At 32.5% G+C, this 20,576-nt stretch overlaps 1 protein-coding gene across 3 annotated transcripts in view; it reads right to left on the bottom strand.

Annotated features, from left to right (window-relative positions):
* Nucleotides 1-10,029: 10,029 nt before the first annotated feature.
* The window catches only part of LOC106638556 (uncharacterized), a 111,692-nt gene continuing 101,145 nt past the window's right edge, over nt 10,030-20,576 (bottom strand). For all 3 annotated transcript variants that reach the window (XM_014351810.2, XM_089598138.1, XM_089598137.1), the window contains one exon: nt 10,030-13,703. In XM_014351810.2, coding sequence (XP_014207296.2) covers nt 13,029-13,703 — 675 coding nt within the window. In that variant the 3' untranslated portion in view covers nt 10,030-13,028. The remainder of the gene's footprint in view (nt 13,704-20,576) is intronic.

Genomic DNA, 20,576 nt, shown 5'->3' with positions numbered 1-20,576 from the left:
GTCGTGACATTTATATCTACCGTCATCGCCCCCTGGGTTGTTAAAAATTCAAACTAGGGTACTGCTGGATACGTCAGTCAATGTCTTTGTGGTATCGTACACATGTTTGCCCGTAGCGTCCTCTGTTATGCTTAAGAATTAAACTTGGGCACTCTTTGACACGCCAGTCGATGTCCTCAAGGCAGCGTACGCATACATATATATATATATATATATATATATATATATATATATATATATATATATATACACATCCACAGCACCTCCCGTAATGCTTCAGTTCTAAACTATGGTACTTCCGGATACGTCAGTCGATGTTCTTAAAGCAGCAAACGCTTATCTACCTGCAGCACCCCCTGCAATGCTTAACATTTCTACTCCAGCGCTGGCCGCAATGATCAAAAGTTTGATGCCAAACGCAACCTTCAGGCAGCTTGTTGGTGAAGCCCAGTAGAACTCAGAGCTGCCAGTGATCAAGCTATGAACTTACATTGAGTGTGAAGTGAACCTATATTTGTTTTTAAAATTTTTTCATTCCAACATTATATAAGATAACAAAACTGTATTTTACTGCAGGTTATATATTTATACAGTTGTTTTACTGCTTTTTTTTAACTTCTCCTATCTCTATTCTAAAATTAAAAAAAAGGTAATATGAATGTAACTTCAACAAGTAATAACTATTCAATATCAATTTAATCATTTCTTTTACTTATATGTTAATGAAAATGTTTAAGATGTGGTGCAAAAGAATCGTTTCTTAAAAATTTTTTGCCACATTCATGCCAAATATTATCATCTGAAGTACGGATCTTCTCGTGGTGTTATCAATTTGTTTCTCTTTAAAACTTTTTTTTACAAGTATTACAATTAATAATGTTACTATTCTAATTGTTTTTTTTCATGCCACGAATGATGATTTTCTTATTTTTTAATGATGTTAAAAATATTGCATTGGAAATGTTGATTTAAATGTGTTTTTTTATACATTTTGAATCCATCTTCATCACCAAAAACATAAATACAAGATTCACACGTAGGTACATGCTTCTTTTTGATAATTATGAACATAAAAGTTTTTGAACATATGTTGTCGAATAAAGATTTTTGTAGGCCATTAACTTTAATTAGAAATGTACGGTATCAAGCTCTGCACATCTGTGAGAGTAGAGAAGCGCATGCGAATGTCGACCAACGGTATCGTTTCATGTATACTTATACAGTATTCATGCACGGTGCTCCTACATACACACCAATACATACTTACACTAGGATTGGCGGGTCCTGGCACCTTCTGACCTGATCTCTCCACTATTCGTTTCGTGCAGAAACTTGAAACGCCACCTAACTGACAAGAATACACAGCATCAGGTAGACAATGGTAGATTACAAGTGTTTATTTCAACAATAATAAATATTGAACAACTCATATAAGTTTTTTCGGTCTTAAATAGCAAATTATTAGCAAATAATACTTTTTTTTGTAATTCATAAAAAAAAAGTAAATTTCTAGTGTGAAATGGGTATAATGTATGTGTGAGCATAAAAAATATTACTTTTTAATGTTCTTATTTCAAAGTGCTTCACGAAACTAATTTAGTTTCAAGAAAAAAAAAAAAAAAAAAAAAAAAAATTTTTATAAAGGTACTATTAAATAGGTGTTTATCGGATTTAAAGTATACTCAACATCCATATTACGTCAGTTGTTAAATATACATTACTGTTATAATAAACGCTTGTAAAAGATCGTTGCATAAAGAATTCTCTGTATTCTTGTTAGTTAGCATCGACAACTTTTCCCCTGCAGGTGACGTTGTTTAAAATTTCTACACGAAACGAATACATTCCTTACTGGTACACCATTCAAATTATAACATATGACATTAAAGAGTCAGTAGAAATCATTTGAGATTTTCTTTCCTAATTTATTATTCTTAAACTACAAAATGCTAACGGTGACGTTATTAATCGTTTCCTTTCAAAATAACATTTTGAGCAGCTCTTTGGAGACTTTAAGCACCTCCAGTGGTTAAACTATCTTCGGATCACTAGATGAAATTGAAAAACTGAAAAAAACAGATCATCCAAGAAAAAAGCTACCCGTTTTTGATTTGCTGCTGCCTCTTTAATTGGAACCTTCAAAAATAGCCAAACAGAGTAGTAACACCTTGAAAAAACCATTGTGTATACTGACTTACAGAGGTGAAGGGTACACGTATATAGGTGGGTGATCGGTAAGGCGACAGTAAAAATCATATTGGGATTTGTGGGAGAACAATAAAAACCGTGCGAGGGGTCGGAGGAAGAACTGTAGGGGAGTGTTACTAAAAAACCAAATATATAAAAATAACGGAGAAAACGAGCGAATTTTACCCTATTGTGTGGGGGGTCTGTGGGGGTTACGTGGAATTCCCAACACAACCAACTTTATAATGTATATATGTGTGTAAATATATATACATAAAACTATAATATACCTAATGACCTAATCTTAAAAATAATATTTATTTTATACATAACATTTACACTGCTTGATAACCATTACATATTAAGTTTAAAACAACTGTTAAATCTAACATGGAAGTAATATATACAGTTCAAATATTGAGATACATGGCGTGCTAAATAGTAGAACTCTTTAAGCTCCCAACGTAGAGCTTGTAGCATTCAATATTGTTTGAGCAATTGGCACTTCAAGTTAATGATACCTAACTTCTAACTTGAAAGCGGAGCGCCGCCAGAATCACTAAATGAATCCGTTTCTAATATTAAACGTTGCATAGTTAAATGCTTCGCAGGATCCTCGGACTGTAAAATAACTTAGAAGGTGATGGTTCTTTTGTGACGAAAACTCTCATTTCTTACCATGGGCATTAAATAACACTGCTACTTTGAGCCATCGAGTCACACTTGGCGCCCTTATCATTTACTGAGCACAAAGTGCAACCACACACAGAGGAAAAAAATGGCATTATCGCGTGACAGCGCCAATGCGATGCACCTGTACGGCACACCATGCACTTTTACTGTAGTTGCTGCGAGCTAAGCGCAGGCTGCGATGAAGCTATGACGTCGCCAGTGTCTATGCCGTAATGTTATCATGAGACATGAGCCTAGCGCCAGAATTTGATATGTTTAAAGCAGAAAGTCAACACCTTAACCACATTGACTATAGCTATGGGCAAAACACAAAGTGACGATGGAATTTTGTCCACTGCCGTCTTGCGTTTGCTTCTCCCACTTTTTGTTTTTTACATTATATGCTCTCTCTGCAGCAGGCACGCACTCGTCTAGTACAGCCCCCTAGTACACACAAATTTGAACATACATATATACATAGGTATTTATGAGCTGCACAGGCAACGAGTGCGTGCCTGCTGCAGAGAGAGCATAATAGTGTAAAAACAAAAAGTGGGAAAAGCAAACGCAAGACGGCAATGGACAAAATTCCATTGCCACTTTGTGTTTTGCCCATAGCTATAGTCAATGCGGTTAAGGTGTCGACTTTCTGCTTTAAACATATCAAATTCTGGCGCTAGGCTAATGTCTCATGATAACATTACGACATAGACATCGGCGACGCCATAGCTACATCACAGCCTGCGCTGAGCTCGTAACAGCTACAGTAAAAGAACATGGTGTGCCGCACAGGTTCGTCGCATTGACGCTCTCATGCGATAATGCCATTTTTTTCCTCTGCGTGCATGATCGCAAATAGCACTTTGCACCCTTCGTATGAAAAACTATATACGCGATTCAGGCACAAACGTACAACTGCGCCCTTCGGGCGCTTATGTTTGTGCTTTGTGCTCTAGTGACGTAATATAGCGTATAACGGAATTTCTGGATTTTACTGTATTAAAACCTTTTACAAAACCTTAACATTTAAAATCATTGTACTCACATAGAATTACTTATACATATTATACTTCACATCACATGATTATAGTGAAATAGGTAGCTCAATAAGCAAAGAAAAGAGTTGAGAATAATTAGCAAAGAGCGGCAGTTCCATCAAGGAGTCGATAGCAAGTGGTAGGCTCGTACCTCATAGCTCACTGTCCTTTTTCTGTATTAAACTCTACTAAAACCAAGCGAATAGACTTATGACACATAAGACTTGCTTTGTCTATCATCGTAAGAGATAAGCTCATTTTGTTATATCTTAAGATTGGCAAAATTTAATAAGCAAAAAATTTCACTCTAATTTTGGAGTACTTTTATCACATGGTTGCTTTGGGTACCTACGTAGTAGGGAAGAATTTTGGGCTCGTACCCTGAATTTCGTCTTTTCATCCATATACTTCATACCTTTCTGTAACTTCTTTCTTCAAAAATCATATAGACCACTATCTTGTGATTAAGATGATCACAGTAGAATCAACGAGAAGACAACTGTGGGAGCAACTAGTCCTTGTAAAAAAGAGCACAAGATAAGTACACCTGTTGCCCATGTTTCTTGTTTGATGAAGTCTACATAACGGTTCACCCCTTAAATCCTTTATTGTAATGAAATAGCGTAAACAAATTAAATTTAAATTATTATTCACTGAACATAAATTTCTCACCTGCTACATAAATATACATGCATTGATCCATATTTCGGTAAGGTAGTAAACAAGAGCAAGGCTGTTCAAATTTTAAGAAGTTTATGGGCAAGGAAAGCCGTTGAACCAACTCAATCCGATCATAAATACATTCAAGGTGCGCAAAGACCTTGAAAAAAATTTATAATCTTATAACCAATAACTTTTAGTTACCAGAAAATATGACCAAAATTTACCGAATGCATGACCTAACTTATATAATGTGACTATGGATTCGTAATTTAAGATGTGTGATAAAATTTAATCTTACTTTTTCCAAAACCTATTGACTTCTAAGTGCGAATTAAGCATGGAACTTATATATTTTAGGATTTTAAAGCCAATAAGTGCAATCCTAAGATATGTATAGGTAGAGAACTTCAGTCTTGCCTGTCATTCTAGGGAGGCAATGCTTTTACTTATTTTTAAAAAAACATAAAGCATATGATATACTTTATATTTTAAGTTTCCACGTCTCCTTAATCATTTATCAATTACACTTTACGTTAGTTAGATCAGTAATAAGTAGTGAGACTGACAAAATAAATTAATAAAACAGAAAATATGAATTTCATAACCAGTTTATAATTTACACATAGTTCAGTATATTTTTATATTTATATTTACAAATATTTACGCATGTTTAGGTAGCTGACACATACTTGCTTCCTAAGTAGAAAAATAATAAAATAAACATCTTTCTCGTTACAACTTTATCAATAATTATCTTATAATTTATTGGAACATACTTATTTCAACGCTTGTGCACATATACAGTGTCCTAATTTTTTTGTACAAATGTATGAATACAAAAAAAAATTAGTATGCATTCGTTCAATATCAGTAAAACTACCATTTCAGTACAGTTTGAATATTTTTCCATAACTTGATTATTTATTCATTTGCTTAATATAATTCAAATAAAAAATGTCTCTAAAAATAGAGTTTTTAGTTTGAAACTCTTACTTATGTAAATATTTACAGGCTTGTTTACTATATTACATAATGTACATACTTATTTTTAAGAACTTTTTAAATTAGCAAAACCAATCGCTAGATGTACAAATACTAACAAAATTGAATAACATACAAGATTAAAGTACCAAGATAAAATTACTTTTACGTAAATTAAAATTAAATGCACAGAAAATTTTTTCAGAAAATAAGGCATATCAAACGGTTACTTCTCTGAGACAGCATCTGACATAAAAATACAAAATGTCTTTTTACAAAGATGATAGATATTTACATACTATGAATAAATGAGCTTTGTGTTATTTAAGTACTTAATTATGAACACACTACGAGAAGAAGATGACTTGACAAAAAATACGAGCATAAATAACTAATAAACAATTTTTTAATGAAACATTATCTCTTATATTGAGGGGATAATACATAGGAACGATTCCAAAGAACAAGTTCATGTTGTGCAAAACGAAGTAAATGCATTAATGATTTTTAATAGCTCAAACAGTCAAAAATACATTTCTATTAATCTGAATTAATAATTATTTGTAAGTTTTGTTACTTAAACGAAGATCTATTGATTCTTAAATTCGTCTCATTAGGTAATTCCCGCATCACAAGGCTGCCAAGTGTGGTAGTAAGTTAAACAAGTAAGTATAATAAAATTACAGAACGCACCATTTTAAAATAAAAAGTTTTCAAATACTACACACGCAAAGAAAATGATATTGTATTTGATTTTTTTTTTTTTTTTTTTTCTTTTAGAACGTTACTATACAACAACAAATGTTTCTATAAATAGTGGCACATGCAAAATTAAAGAATCATTTATATCAATAACCGACATAAAGACAGATACTAGCAAGGTGTAATGAATACTAGAGGTGGGCTCTTTTGGTCACCTATCTGATTAGCGCATCAGGATGCCCAATCTTACGATCTTTGATATTTGATTTTACAACAATCGATGCACAGAACGCCTAACTGTAGCTAATGGTAAGAACCATCGAAAGTGATATAAAAAGTTTAGAAACTGTGAGTGATGGTAAATGAAGATAATGAATAATTTAACAGTTACACTGAAAAAAATATCGAGCAGTAGCCATTCCAACCCGTAGGATCTCCACTCAATACGCACGCTATCACTCGCTTATTACTTAGGAGCAGTCGTTCCTTGATTATCGAGTAGCTGACACTGCACAGAGTGTTTGTTACTTAATGCTAATGCGGTGCAGACCCTTGTAGTATATTAAGCAGTAATCTCCCACGTAACAAGTTCTCCCAAAAAAAAAGCTGGCACTTGATGACAGTCGTCAGCTCATTGAGTTCGTGAAGCTGCCACTTAACAGTGGAAGGGCACTGCTACTTAACTTTAGAGCGGGGCACCTTGAAATTTTTATTAACATTATTAATGTTGTCACTTAATGATTGTATTGTGTATAACACTAATTTTTCTAATTATTTATCTAGTTAATGTCAACTCGATGAAAAAAATTTTTATCAACTTGATAATGTAGAGCTTAGTTCGAACGCAAACGTGCACTAAATTGCGGATAGTTCATAAAAAACTAATTTTTTCCTAAATTATTTCGTTGAAATATCTGTATCAAGTTTTAATTTATAAGGTATGTAATTGGCAAGAGATATGTTATGTATAACAATATATTTAACTAATTACATGAATTTATTATTTAACTATCTGTTTCCTTCATACATTATTATTCATGTTTTCTAAACTTTTTTTATTACCCTCCACGGTTGCCATTAGAAAAATAACCTTTTAAATTGCTCAGTTACTTACATAACTACTAAATTAAAAACAGATTTATTAAATTAGAAAAATATTAATCAATATCCAATCAGAATATTTTATATCGTTATTTACCTTAATAACATTGTATCAATATCTTAAAGTTACTTTTAGTCAAAAGTTTGAATACAATTATTGTGATGCTTATTATTACTGACATGAAGCGTTCGGAGTACTTATTGGTCAGATAACCAATATGAAAGGTCAGGATCAGATTATCAGTACAACGCTTGGAAGCATATTATGGATCGATTCCGAAAAGTTATTTAAGATTGTCAGCATCACCGCCACTATGATGGAATAAACGAAGTTGTGTTTTAGGCATGTGAACACCGTTAAACTAAAAAAACTAAAAAATACACATATTAAGTTAGCCTTCAGGACTTTTTATACATTTTTATTCTGTTAAACAGTATGTACACTCCTGCAGTATAATTCGGTCCATTCTATTACGGTGGTGGTAATGCTGCTAACCCCAAATAATTTACTGATTGACTATCGGAATGGCTCTCTTGTCTTTTCGTTCCACGATGAACAGAGAACTATTTTTTTCATACAGAAGATTAGATTCACTATTTTCTTGTCCACAATTTTTATTCTCATAGCCTTAAGTATGCTCCCCAGAAGGTCGATGAGCTGAAATTACAGTTAATTTTACCACTCAAGTCAATGCTGCTATCATGTAAACAGCACGGCAAAACTATTCCATAGTAATTTTTTTCTAAGAACGCATCAATGGAGTAATAATAATTTATGACATTAACTATGATTTTAATCAATATTTTACAGCCGATTTAACGAGCTATGTATAAAACTACTCAACGTTGCTGTTTTCCTCTGCATGTGTATGATATCGTCACTGGCATGATGAAAAACTACCTCAGATTTATTGTGAATCAATCACTAACACAAAAATTGGGTTTTCTTATGTTAGTTGACTTCGGAATCATTGGACGATAGTTGAAAATACGCAAGTGAGAAATAAGTTTCTCATTTAACCGAGAAAAGTGAATAAGGGTCGGGATTTAAATTCATACGCCTGTATTACCAAGCTCCCAAGCTATCAGTACCATAAGCTGAACCACTGTGTTACCATGACCACGTTTATGTATGTACGTACATATATGAACATTTTCATTTTAATTAACATTTGTCACTATTATGCTGACATTGGCTCATTACAATGTGCAATATTAAAAATATCTGTATTGCTACAGGGTATCGCTTATGGTAGCGGTACAAATCTTACCAAATTTATTATTTTATTTTGATCTCGTACATCAAAAATAATATTTTTATACAATCCATGTACTTCATACTTTTATATGGTTCAATAGCTGAAGAGATCGTAGTTTTCTAATGACTTTCAATTATAATTAACATTTTACTTAACTGTAAATAATGTAAAAGTTTTTTATCGTACCTAACTGTTAATAATGTAAAACTTTTCATGGTTAACTTTAGTATAGGATTTTGAGAATAATCGGTTGATCTGTTTGAATTGTACTAAAATCTTTGAAAATATTTTCCAAAGAAATAGATATCTTTTTGCGTACTTCGAACTCTTAGGTAGTTAAATAGCTAAAGAGATGTTAGTTTTTTAATGATTTTCAATATTAATATTTTACTTGACTGTCAATAATGTAGAAGTTTTTCATCGTACTCAACTGTAAATGCTGTAAAACTTTTCATTGTTAACTTTAATACAGGATTTTGAGATTAATTGATTAATCTGTATTAAATTGCATTAAAATCTATGAAAATATTTTTAAAAGAAAGAGATGTTCTTTTTAAGAACTTCTCGAATTTCTTAGAGCTATGTTGTTTTAAATCTTATATTTATATTTTACATTTTCTTCAAGTTTTTCATACTGACACTATTCTATGAAAACTAGCAGAATGATGGCAGTATATTACATGAGGATTGGAAAAAGTTAAAGAAATTATTTTTAAAATATAAAATTAAATTTTTAAATCAAATGGAACACCTATTTAAAAATCAAGAAATAAAATATAAACGTTCTGGAGGGAAAAAGAATCATAAAAATCAAAAACGGCACGTGTAGTATCCATGGATATAACAGTACATAAATCTTATGTTAAAAGCATCTATTTCATACCAATTACTGATCTAATACACACAATTTGAATACAGAATAATGAAAAGTACAAATTATTTTTGTAGAATACATATTTAATGGTTCAACTTTTGTATTTTGGATGTGGTGTTGTACAGAATAGTGTAGGAGACTTTTTTTTAGTATCTAGTATGTTTTGGAAGCTATACTTTAAATAATAAAAATATTTACTTTTACAATAAATTTAATTACATTATGCTTATTTACCGTGCAATTAGTACTCAGTGGAATAGCATATATTTTACTAACGATGCTAGTTTTTTTACAGCATTTCTCAAGATGCGTCCAATGCTTTTCTCTATTTTACGAGCAACAAATTCTGCTGGAATGACCTACGAGGCTGCAAAATGGTAAAATCAATTTTTTGTAACAGTCCTTTTAAATTTCCTAATAATCAGATGTACAATATACTTTGAAGAAAATTCAATACGTTACTTTCATTTTGCTTGTCTAATCACTTAAATTGGAGAACAGTAAATAAGTAAAAATATTATATTTGATGTACAACTTAAAATTTTTCACTTAATTTTAGATTTAAATTGTTAAAAAAAATTTGTCATCTGATTGTTCATGAGAAAAGGAAGAAAAATGTGGTTAGAGTGTGATTAAACCCCTTCATCTTTATCTTTAAGAGCAAAATTTGTACAACTGAGCCATTTGCTTTTTTAACCAAATAGTATCACTACGGCACATAAAGAGCCAATGTTTGTATACTAGTGATACATTCTGATTAAAATTATGGCATATGTAATTACAACTTTTCTTTAATATTGATTTGTAAAAAAATTGAAAAAAAAAAAAAAACAAGTAAAACATTTTTTTCATTATCGCACAGTGATAAATAAGCGTATGGTATAAAATGATTCTGCTATGCTGCTTACATGGTGCTATTCATGACTTTGGTTATAAAACTTACGACCCTAACGCCATCAGCTTTCTGGAGAGCATAACTACAGCGTTGGCCATGATAGTCAAAAGTTTGATACCGATCGCAACCTTCAGGCCATACAGTGGTGAAGCCTAGTAGAGCTCATCTCGCCGATCTAGCCATGAACTAACATTTATACATATGGTTATATAGCTCTCCTGGGCTTAACCAACATATGGCCTGAAGGTAGCGTTTGGCATCAAACTTTTGGCCATGGTAGCCAACACTGCATAATTAACATTATGGAAGAAAAAAATAGCGGATAAGAAACGGCAGATCAAGCTTTCGATTCAAGAGAACGAAAAAAAAATGGTATACAGTGTTCTATATTCTCTGCCATAAATGTCAGGTGCAAGATAGGACTGCTAATGAAAAAACGTTACCTAGTTAGCAGAAACTCATTTGTTATTTTCTTTCATTATGATCGTTTAACAACCAACAAAATAATTAAATATTGTTTTTTTGAACGAAGGCACTGAAGAAGGTCAACTGCCTTACGGGATTAACGGTTATTTTTTGATAAAAATGTAGACAAAAGTCTTAAAATGTATGAAAAATATTAATGCCATGTTGAAAGACCTTGGGATTCTTTTAAACCTAGAAAGTAATAAAAAAAGTTTTGTTTATTTGGCCTGGGTTCTTATGGAAAATTGTCAAGACAAGATCTTTTACATACAGAGAAAAATCATGGAGCAAACGCATAGCGGCAATGAAAATGCCCTCCTTTTTTGACCATGTGCGATTGGCTAATGACGTGTATGCTTTCAACGCATGTAAGTCTGTACCCCACAAACATGCGCACTAGTTACGGAGCAAACAAATGAAGGCACTGGCTTTTTTTCATCGTACCTATGAGTTTTTGCGAGAGAGGGGATACCGAACAGTATCAGTCATGTATAGATCCGTACAAACTACTAGTCTACTACACACTATAGCTGACTAAAGGACGGCATTTCCTTTCTCCTGAAAACGCATAAGCACGATGGGAAAAAGCCAGTGCCTTTATGCATTTGACCTGCGACTAGCGTTTATGTTTATGGGCTACAGATTTACATGCATTGTAAGCAAACACGTCATGAGCTTATCACATGGGATCAAAAAAGGAGGGGTGGGGCATTTTCATCGCTACTATACATCCGCTCCATAGTTTTTTTCTTTGTGTTCTTGAATATTTTAATGAAAGTTACACTCAGATTTGGACAAAATTACAATAAGCAGTAAATTAGAACATGTTTATTGTGTATAAGAAATACCAATCATCCAGTTGTTAGGTCCAAAGATTAAAACTAATCAGAGAGTTTCATCCATCAAACACCATATCGGATTTTTGACTAATCAATCCATCAAGCGCATTATTCAATTATGGCTAGTATGGTAAGCATTAGTGCTATCAGAAAAAAGTTTAGGAAACATGAAAAAAAAAAAAATAATAATAATAATAATAATCAATGGAGAAAGCAGATGGTTAAAGATAAGATTCATTATGATAAAAAGTTAGTTTTACATAAATTTATCTCAATCTGATGTAAGTTTAAGTCCGAACTAGGGTCTATATCATTATTTTATCCCCACTAAACTTTTTTACTGCCATCTTTGGTTACCACTATCCATACTGAAATGACGCAATCTGCGCATTTATTGGTAAAAATCTAATATGGAAGATTGCTAGACCCAACATCCTGATTGGTTTGGTTAATCAAATCGTTGACTAACGAGTCTACCTCTAGTATTTGTTACATCACGTGTAAAAGCATTTAATTGTCAAGTGATACGTAATGTGATTTCATTTAGCTCATGTAATTGATTCTATATCATAATTGGTCACAAAGAAGAACTGAGATTACTTAAAAAGGCGAATTTTACCTGCATCTTTTTATTTCATACATTTTTGTGCTACTTTATCAACAGTGGTAACATTTTCTAATTTTGAAAAATATGTTTCAAGTATTATTAAATTGGCACTAAGAAATTCGAGACTATAACTGTAATTGTTCATGTTTCTTGAAGTTGAAAGTTCTGTAATTTTTACTTTTCCTGGTACCATCATCGAAAATGATTATTCTAAATCGATTTATGTGCATTACGTAAGTAAGAGAAATATAATACCGAAGTATAATGCTAACATTATGTCATTAGACTACACCTCATAAATATTATTGTAAATTGGAAGACACACGTTTTGATAAAGCAGCACTAATTTAATCAGTTGAAAAAAGACTCGAGACAACACTTGTTCATTATCTGACTTCTTTAAACCTTACAGTATTGTAAAATATTTAGTAGTTATTTGTTTTTACAAGTTTTGACATAAAAATGTATTTTACAATCAACTGGTTTACCTGAAAGTTCATAAAAAGCCTACTTTATTACTTTAACTAACTTCTGTCTCAGTCCATAGTCGTGACTAGAGAACGTTACTATATGCGAGATCGTCGTGCGCACTTTGTATAAAGATACCAGTATCAAAGTAAAAAAGCTATAATAGAAACTTCGCGACATCGAGAGACACGGGATACGACAATAAGTCAACGAAAAGCGACGAACCTCAATTTATGATGTTTTTAGATTGTCATCAGGATCCCTACATTAAACGAGTCCTACTTAACAGCCGAATGCTTTTGAGAAGGCCGTTTTGGCTTTTTAATTACAGGAGTAAAAGAGAGAATCTCGGACTCAGGTAGACGCGCAATACCTCTCCTCGTCCTACCGGCTACTTGCTCCATGGCATTAAAGCGGGCTTGAAGCTGCTCGGCCAGTTCTCGATCTTTGCACTCCTGCTCGGCCAGTCGTTTATAACGCTCTTGTTCTTTAATAAGAAAAAAATTCTTGTGATCTATTCTCAACTCAGATGATGATAACACTAAAGCCAGTGACTTTTGTTTCTTTGATGGGTAAGCATTTTTACGTGGACGCTTGCGAGGCAACGGATTAGACAGCATAACGTTTATTGTTCCCATTTCGAGAGTCTTTGTCCGCTCTGTCGGCTTGCATCGCACGATTCTACTACTCTCTGATTCTAACACTGGTTCATGAGTCATTTGTTTTACTGCAGGTACTTCTGTACTTTCAGAAGCTCCATTGTATCTTAACCGTTTTGACAATTTCTTGATTCGTGCTAACCTCTTGATTGTCTTACTCGATACTGTCGTTTCAAAGGTATTTTTCTCTCTTTTCGTGAATGGTTTATCTGGCTTTATGTCTAGCTTTTGCGCTTTTAGCTGACAACCTCTTGCAGATGATTTTTTGCTCGTGATTTCTTCTTCTGCTTTGACCTAAACACACAAACATACATTTATTGTTCAAATTTTATAAAAATTAATAAAAAAATAAAGTTTTGCTCCCCAGACTACCGGTAGCGGTGACAGCTAAAAATGGTATACTACAGGACTTATTGTATAAGAAAGTTAATCTAGTTAATTGTCATTTTTGGCTTATATTGCTTTTCCGTTATAAAACAAGCATTATCCTAATTTTTAATAATGCTCAGTTATAATACCATTTTAAAGTTATCTTAGCATGTTCACATAAATATTTCAATCGTATTATACAATTTTTTACATTTCTATTATAGAGATAAAGCAAAAAAAAAAACAAGAATTTAATGATTGCATTAGTATATTGACTCATGCTTTTTCATTTGTGAACCTTTACGTTTCCATTGCCCTCTTAATACCTATAAGGTTGTTTTTTTAATTTTTTCATCATTTTCTTCAAAATGCCATTAGTTATATTTTTTTAAAGTTATATTGTTTTATAAATGTTGAAATAGATCTAATGCATATATATACTAACTTTGTCAACGTGTTCTAGTTTTTTTTTCATCCTAGTTTTACAAAGATATTGGTCAATCAGAGAAAAATGAGGTTATGTTTTCTATAGGCAAACATCTCCCTACTTTTGTTGCGATACAAACATTTTTTCTGATTTTTTAAAGTTAAGTTGTCAATGTAGTAGAAACTAGCCCCACACCAAAGTATCTTTACCAGAAACGAATCAGGTAAAAGGGGCCCGGAAGCTTACACTTTTTTTTTGTCTATTCCAACTGAAAAACAATAAAAATCGTTGCAATCGAATAGCAAGACTTGAGAAATACACAGTTTTCCGTAGATACGTAATATACGATATCTGATTTTTTTAACACTTGTGTCAGGACGAAAATGAATAAAATACGTTTCTATTACTGCTACACATACTTTTAACAGGCTTTTTAAGCCGTAAAATGGCACCAGGCATGAAAAGTACTGAGTTCTCCATAGATACGTATATATACGTATGTGAAAAAAATAGGGAAAACACATAACTTTTTCTTAAGTTGTTGTGCCACGGTAAAAATATCAAGATGTGTCTGTTATACCTACACACCATTCCTATAAGTTTTCTAAGCCGTAAAAGGTCAACAGGCTTGAGATATAAAGAGTTTTCAGTAGATTTATTCACATGCAAATTCGAATAAAAAGGGGAAGAAATTTTTAACTTTTTGAAACTCGTGTGCCATGATGAAAAAAAAAAAAAAAGGAAATTGAATAAAATAAAATTAAACAAAAAATGAAAACAAAAAATTAAATAAATGAATAAAATATAAAGGGAATTAAAACAACAAACCAGGGGGGATAAATGGGTCATGGGACCCACGGTACGAACGAAGTTCTTTAAACATGACATAAGTATAAAAACACAATTTCTCAGGTAACAAGGGGGTCGCCATACCCGTAGGAAGAACGAAGCTCTATATACGTTGGTACTGCATTCATGTACTTTACTAAAAAAAAAACTTGAAAAACGAATGAAAAATAAAAAATAAAAAAAATAGTTCAGTACTCACAATGATTAAACTTCGTGAGTACTGTATTTATGCAGGACGTTCTTTTTTTGCAGTTAACGTCGCACGACGACGTTAATTTTATTTTATTTAATTTCCCTTTTTTTTCATTTTTTTTTTCTTCATATTTCATTTCTTTTTTTTCATAGTTAATTTCATTACTTTTTTTTTTCATTTTTTTGTATTTTCTTTGTTTCATTTTTTTTTTTTTTCTATCTATTTTCATTCTTTTGTATTTCCTTTATTTCATTTCTTTGTTTATTTTTCTATTTAATCTTATATTTTTCATTCCTTTTTTTTGTTTTTTGTCATTTCTCGTTTTTTTTTCATATTTCATTTTATTTCATTTCATTATTTTTTAATATTACATTTTATTTGTTAACATTTCATATCATTTCATTATTATTTTTTTTCCTATTTCATTTTTTCATATTTTGTATTTATTATTAATGTTATAAATTACTATATTTATGTAATTATGTGACATTGTAACATAATTAGTCAAATTCAAAATCTTAAGAACCATTGATACGTTGTGCAACTCTATCGTATGTTTATTTTAATAATTTATTTATTTATAAAATAATTTATTTATAACAGTAATGATTAGCATTGCTGTAATGCCAAAAAAACCTCAGGTTTAATAAAAATCGACGGTACTTTATGCATCAAATGCATAAAAAACAAATATTTAATGCGTAATAACGCGCCTTATTATATTTAATCTACATAACCATATTTATGTTAGTTAAATTTTTTTTTTTTTTTTTTAGATGTATTATTTAGAAAAAAAATACGTAATTTATCATAAATTGAATGTATTATCAGTGAATGCATATAAAAATGGAATATTATAGTTACGAACCATTCGAGAAGTACAAGAAACCGAGTTTCTATAGTCGGCAGCGCTCGTAGCAGGGTGGGTAAGGTACTGGACTCATATGCAGGAGGTCGAGGGTTCAAATCTCTTGATTGGTAAGTGTTTTTTTTTTTTTTTTTTTTTTTTTTTTTCTTTTAGAATTGTTAAAAAAAAATTTAAAGTCAATTAAGAATTATTGTGAAAAAATAAAATTAAAAATTGGTTTAAAAATTAATTGCTTGGGAGTGTAAGGGGAAATGGTGGGCAAAGGTGTGCAGAAGAGTAAGACGGCATGGTTGGCAGATATACATATATAGTGGGGGGGAGGTGAAGTGTGTAGAGAACAGTAGGTGAGGGGGTGGGTAAGGGGGGAGACTTGAGAGGAAGAGACTTCGGGTAAACCATTTCCGTTTCAAAAAAAAAATCTGTCGGTTTTAAAATTCTAGCCCCCCGAGTACGCGACATAAAGAACTTCGTTCTAAAAATAAAATATCTTTTTATTACCACCAGACACAACTCTTACGTGTTTTCCTAGTCGTATAAAACCACCAAACTTAAAACTTACTGAGTTTCCAATGGATACGTATATACGCGCATCCGAAAAAAATAAGGAAAAAACTTGTAACTTTTTTTGGAACTCTTGTGCCACGATGAAAATGAATAAAATATGTTTCTTTTACATGCGCTCAAATACTTAGGCATAAAAATAACACAGGCTTCAAATAAGGAGATGTCTCTCAAAAATCCCTCAGAAACTGAACAAACTTCTTCAAGTATAATTATTGCATGAGCTGATGCATCAAGTAAAATGTCAATGTAGTTCAAATTGAAGAATTCAAGATCAGCTAAAGTAAGATCACCATAAACTGACGAATCTACCAAACTACTACCGATAGAAGGCCTGATCTAAAGTGGGGTTGAAATTGGAAGAATACAGATTTACTGAAACTTTTTCACCAACTACTGTAAGGGTAACAGGTTAATTTTAACAAGTCACAGAAAGATTTCATCACAAGCGAGCTTTGAAAATCCTGATCAATCAAGCTGTCACAAGAAATTTACTCGTACCATCAGCAGAACTCACATAGATTCGAGCAGTAGCAAAAAGTATACCAGGAGATTTAATAACGCCGTTTTATTCACTGAGACAAGACTGTACATTGATGCCAAGATCAGTAGGTAACGTGCCTTTATCCTTTTCAGAGTTCTTATCCAAGATTATTGTCTGACTCACAGATCTTGGTAGTCTAACCTTAAATGGCGTAGGAGTCTTGTGGTATACGCATCAACGTGTAATGCTTTTGGCGACAGTTATGACAAGTGGACGTAGAAGTACGATTTTTATTCCATGTAGTCCGAAACAATTGGCACATAGGTCTGTTCTCTGTAGAAGATTTCACTTTTCTTTTCAAAACAAGGCTTTTAAAAAAAGACACGAATGGAGTTTGTGTTCTAACTGACAATAAAAACTCAACTTCTCAGCAACTACACGCTGACAGGAAGAACATGACTTGTCTGCCTCGAGACTTGATTTTTACGATTAGTTTCTAGCTAACTAGAATACGACTTACGCATTAGAATCTAAGAAGAAATAAATTTACGTAACTGCCTTAAGGTAGAAGGATCACCATTACTTTCTGAAACCTTTTGCCAATTTCGCTTCGTACGGAAGTCAAATTTACTAACTACTTAAGCAATAAATAAGTCAAAGTCACCTCTATTACACTACCTTGAAATAAGAAAATCTAATGAACTGAGCATAACTTTAGATAATCGCTTGATTTCAGGACAAGAATTACCTTTCATCGCTTCACAGCTAAGCATAGTAGACGTGTAATTATTAATAAAAAAATGTTTCTTATCGTAATATTCAACTAAGGCATCCCAAGCCTGTTCATAATTTTCTTCAATAAGTTAAATGTTCTTGATCAAATCTAAATCCTAAACTTTAAGATGCACTCTAAGGTGATGATACTTAGTGATCTTAGGGATTTCTCGTTTACTATGTATTATTGCCTTAAGCACGTCACAAAAGTTTTCTCAAGAAGTAAAATCACCCGAAAAACAAGGAAAGTCGATAGCAGGTATAAATAAGTGAACAACAGATAAATTTAAGCCAGGCTGTGGTGAGGGAATAGTATCAATAGGATCACCAGAAGACAATAAAAAAAATTTTCGAAATCAACCCACACCGTATAAAACTGATTTTTAACAACACCAAAAAATTTCTCCTTGAAATAATCATGAGTTATTGGTGAGGGGGGCAACTACATTATTAGACCAGGCTCAAACAGTGATGAACCCGTAAAAATTATTCGCACCCAATTTTTTTGTGCTTTCTTATTGAAAATATAGTAATGTACTTGAAAGTTCATCTTGCCACCTAAGAATGTGGGCAGGTATTGTTCAAACAATTTTTTTGTAAACAATTTCGTCAAAGTTGTTTTTTCGATCTGAAAAAAATATTCTCAGATTCTTTGGCACATTTAAAACAAAAAACCAATTGGAATGTATGTACCTAAACCCAACAGTTTTCGAGTAAAAAATTCTCGAAGTTTCAAAAAATGCATTTTTTCCGATTTTCAGGGCTCTACGAGACTATTAAATAAAGACATTTTTATATGTTACAACACATGAACATAAACTACAAACCTTCCTCTACAATCTCAAAAAAAAAAAATATCAAAAAGTTGAGTGGCAAGATTCTTTTTTGCAATAAACTTTTAGGGCGTATCAGCGCGCACTCACATGTGAGTGTGTAACTATATATGTTCACTACACGCTAAGCCACACTACACGCAATGTATATATAAGTATACACCCACGCAGGAGCGCGCTCTGAAACGCCTTGAACGTTTATTGCAAAACACAATCTTGCCACTAAACTTTTTGACATTTTCTTTTTTGGAGATTGTAGAAGAAGGTTTGTAGTTTATGTTTATGTGTTGTAACATATAAAAATGTCTTTATTTAGTAGTCTCGTAGAGCCCTGAAAATAGGAAAAAATGCGTTTTTTGAAACTTTGGGAATTTTTTACTCAAAAACTGTGGGGTTTAGGTATATACATCTCAATTGGTTTTTTGTTCCAAGTATGCCAAAAAATCTGAGAATATTTTTTTCAGATCGAAAAAACAACTTTGACGAAATTGTTTACAAAAAAATTGTTTAAACAATCCCTGCCCACATTCTTAGGTGGCAAGATAAACTTTCAAATACATTACTACAATATCAACAAGAAAGCACAAAAAAATTGGGTGCGAATAATTTTTCCCGGTTCATCACTGTTTGAGCCCGGTCTATATACTAGCATGATGTATTTTAGATGAATCAAAAGCTTTCTTAAGTTGCTGCAGTCTAGCGGACGCCTGACTCTATATTATTCTTATTTGTCCTATTTTCTTAAGATTATTAAAGGCATTGGTAATCTTGTTTTAAAACTGGGTTTGTTTCCCATAAAGTGACTTCATATCTATGAATTTTAAATCAAACAACCTCACAACTACCTAAGCCTTAAGAAAAACTAAGTGCATGCAAATAATTGAACTCGACTCAATCGATTATATGATCCAATTATATCCAACAATTTATTAGGCTTGCAATCACGCGTTTAAAAACGTTTGATACAAAGATGTAAATATTCAATTGAATTAATGTTGTAATTACTATACGGTCAATAATTATGTAATATAACTAAACTCAAAAGTGATAGGAATGTAAATACGCAATTATGTCTTTTGAGAAACATAATAATGTTCAACAACGACGAAAGGCCAGAAGAATTGGCGGTACCATGAAGCTGGTAAAGTCAACGGCTGCTGCACGACCAAGGCCCGTACAGGCAGCAGCAGCAGTGATATACAGCATTGTGACTGCTGACACTAGTTTTTCATCGTCTCACGATGCCCAATTAAAAAATGGCGAACGTCTACGAGCTTGAGCGCGATGCACTGAACAAGCCAGTCAGCTCCTAGGCCTCTTTACTACACAACCACGCAGTTTTATGTGTAGTAAAAAAAAAGAGCAGAGGAACTGGTTCAAGAGAACCGTACTCGATAGGTACAGTTTTTTAAATATTTTACAGCCATTTCTAAGAACTTTTCTTAATAGGCTCTGCATTGCTGTGTTACTCTGCGTGTATATGCTATCATCATTGGCATATTAGAACACCACCTTAACTGAATTTTATTAATCACTTACATAGCAATGTGCTTTACATATCTACCAAACCATCGGATCACGTTTTGGAATACGCACTTGAGCTATTGATTTCTGAGGTGCGAGCCAAATGTGTAAAGATCAGGTCTCGAACTTAGAAGTTTGTGATATCAAGCTCCCGAGCCATAAGAACTCCGACCTAAGCCACCGTGCTACTGTGGTTTCTGATAGGTATCGTTATACCTGTATATACACGGACAACACACCAGCGCACTGTCCGCGTCTACCTCGTACTTGCAAAGGAATACAGTA

This window comes from Copidosoma floridanum, unplaced genomic scaffold (assembly GCF_036245765.1).
Source record: "Copidosoma floridanum isolate Cflo_tuat_1 unplaced genomic scaffold, Cflo_Japanese_pri ptg000005l, whole genome shotgun sequence".
Classification (NCBI taxonomy): Eukaryota; Metazoa; Arthropoda; class Insecta; order Hymenoptera; family Encyrtidae; genus Copidosoma; species Copidosoma floridanum.
Note: the sequence above shows the minus strand (reverse complement) of the source record. Positions and strands in the feature narration are given on the sequence as shown.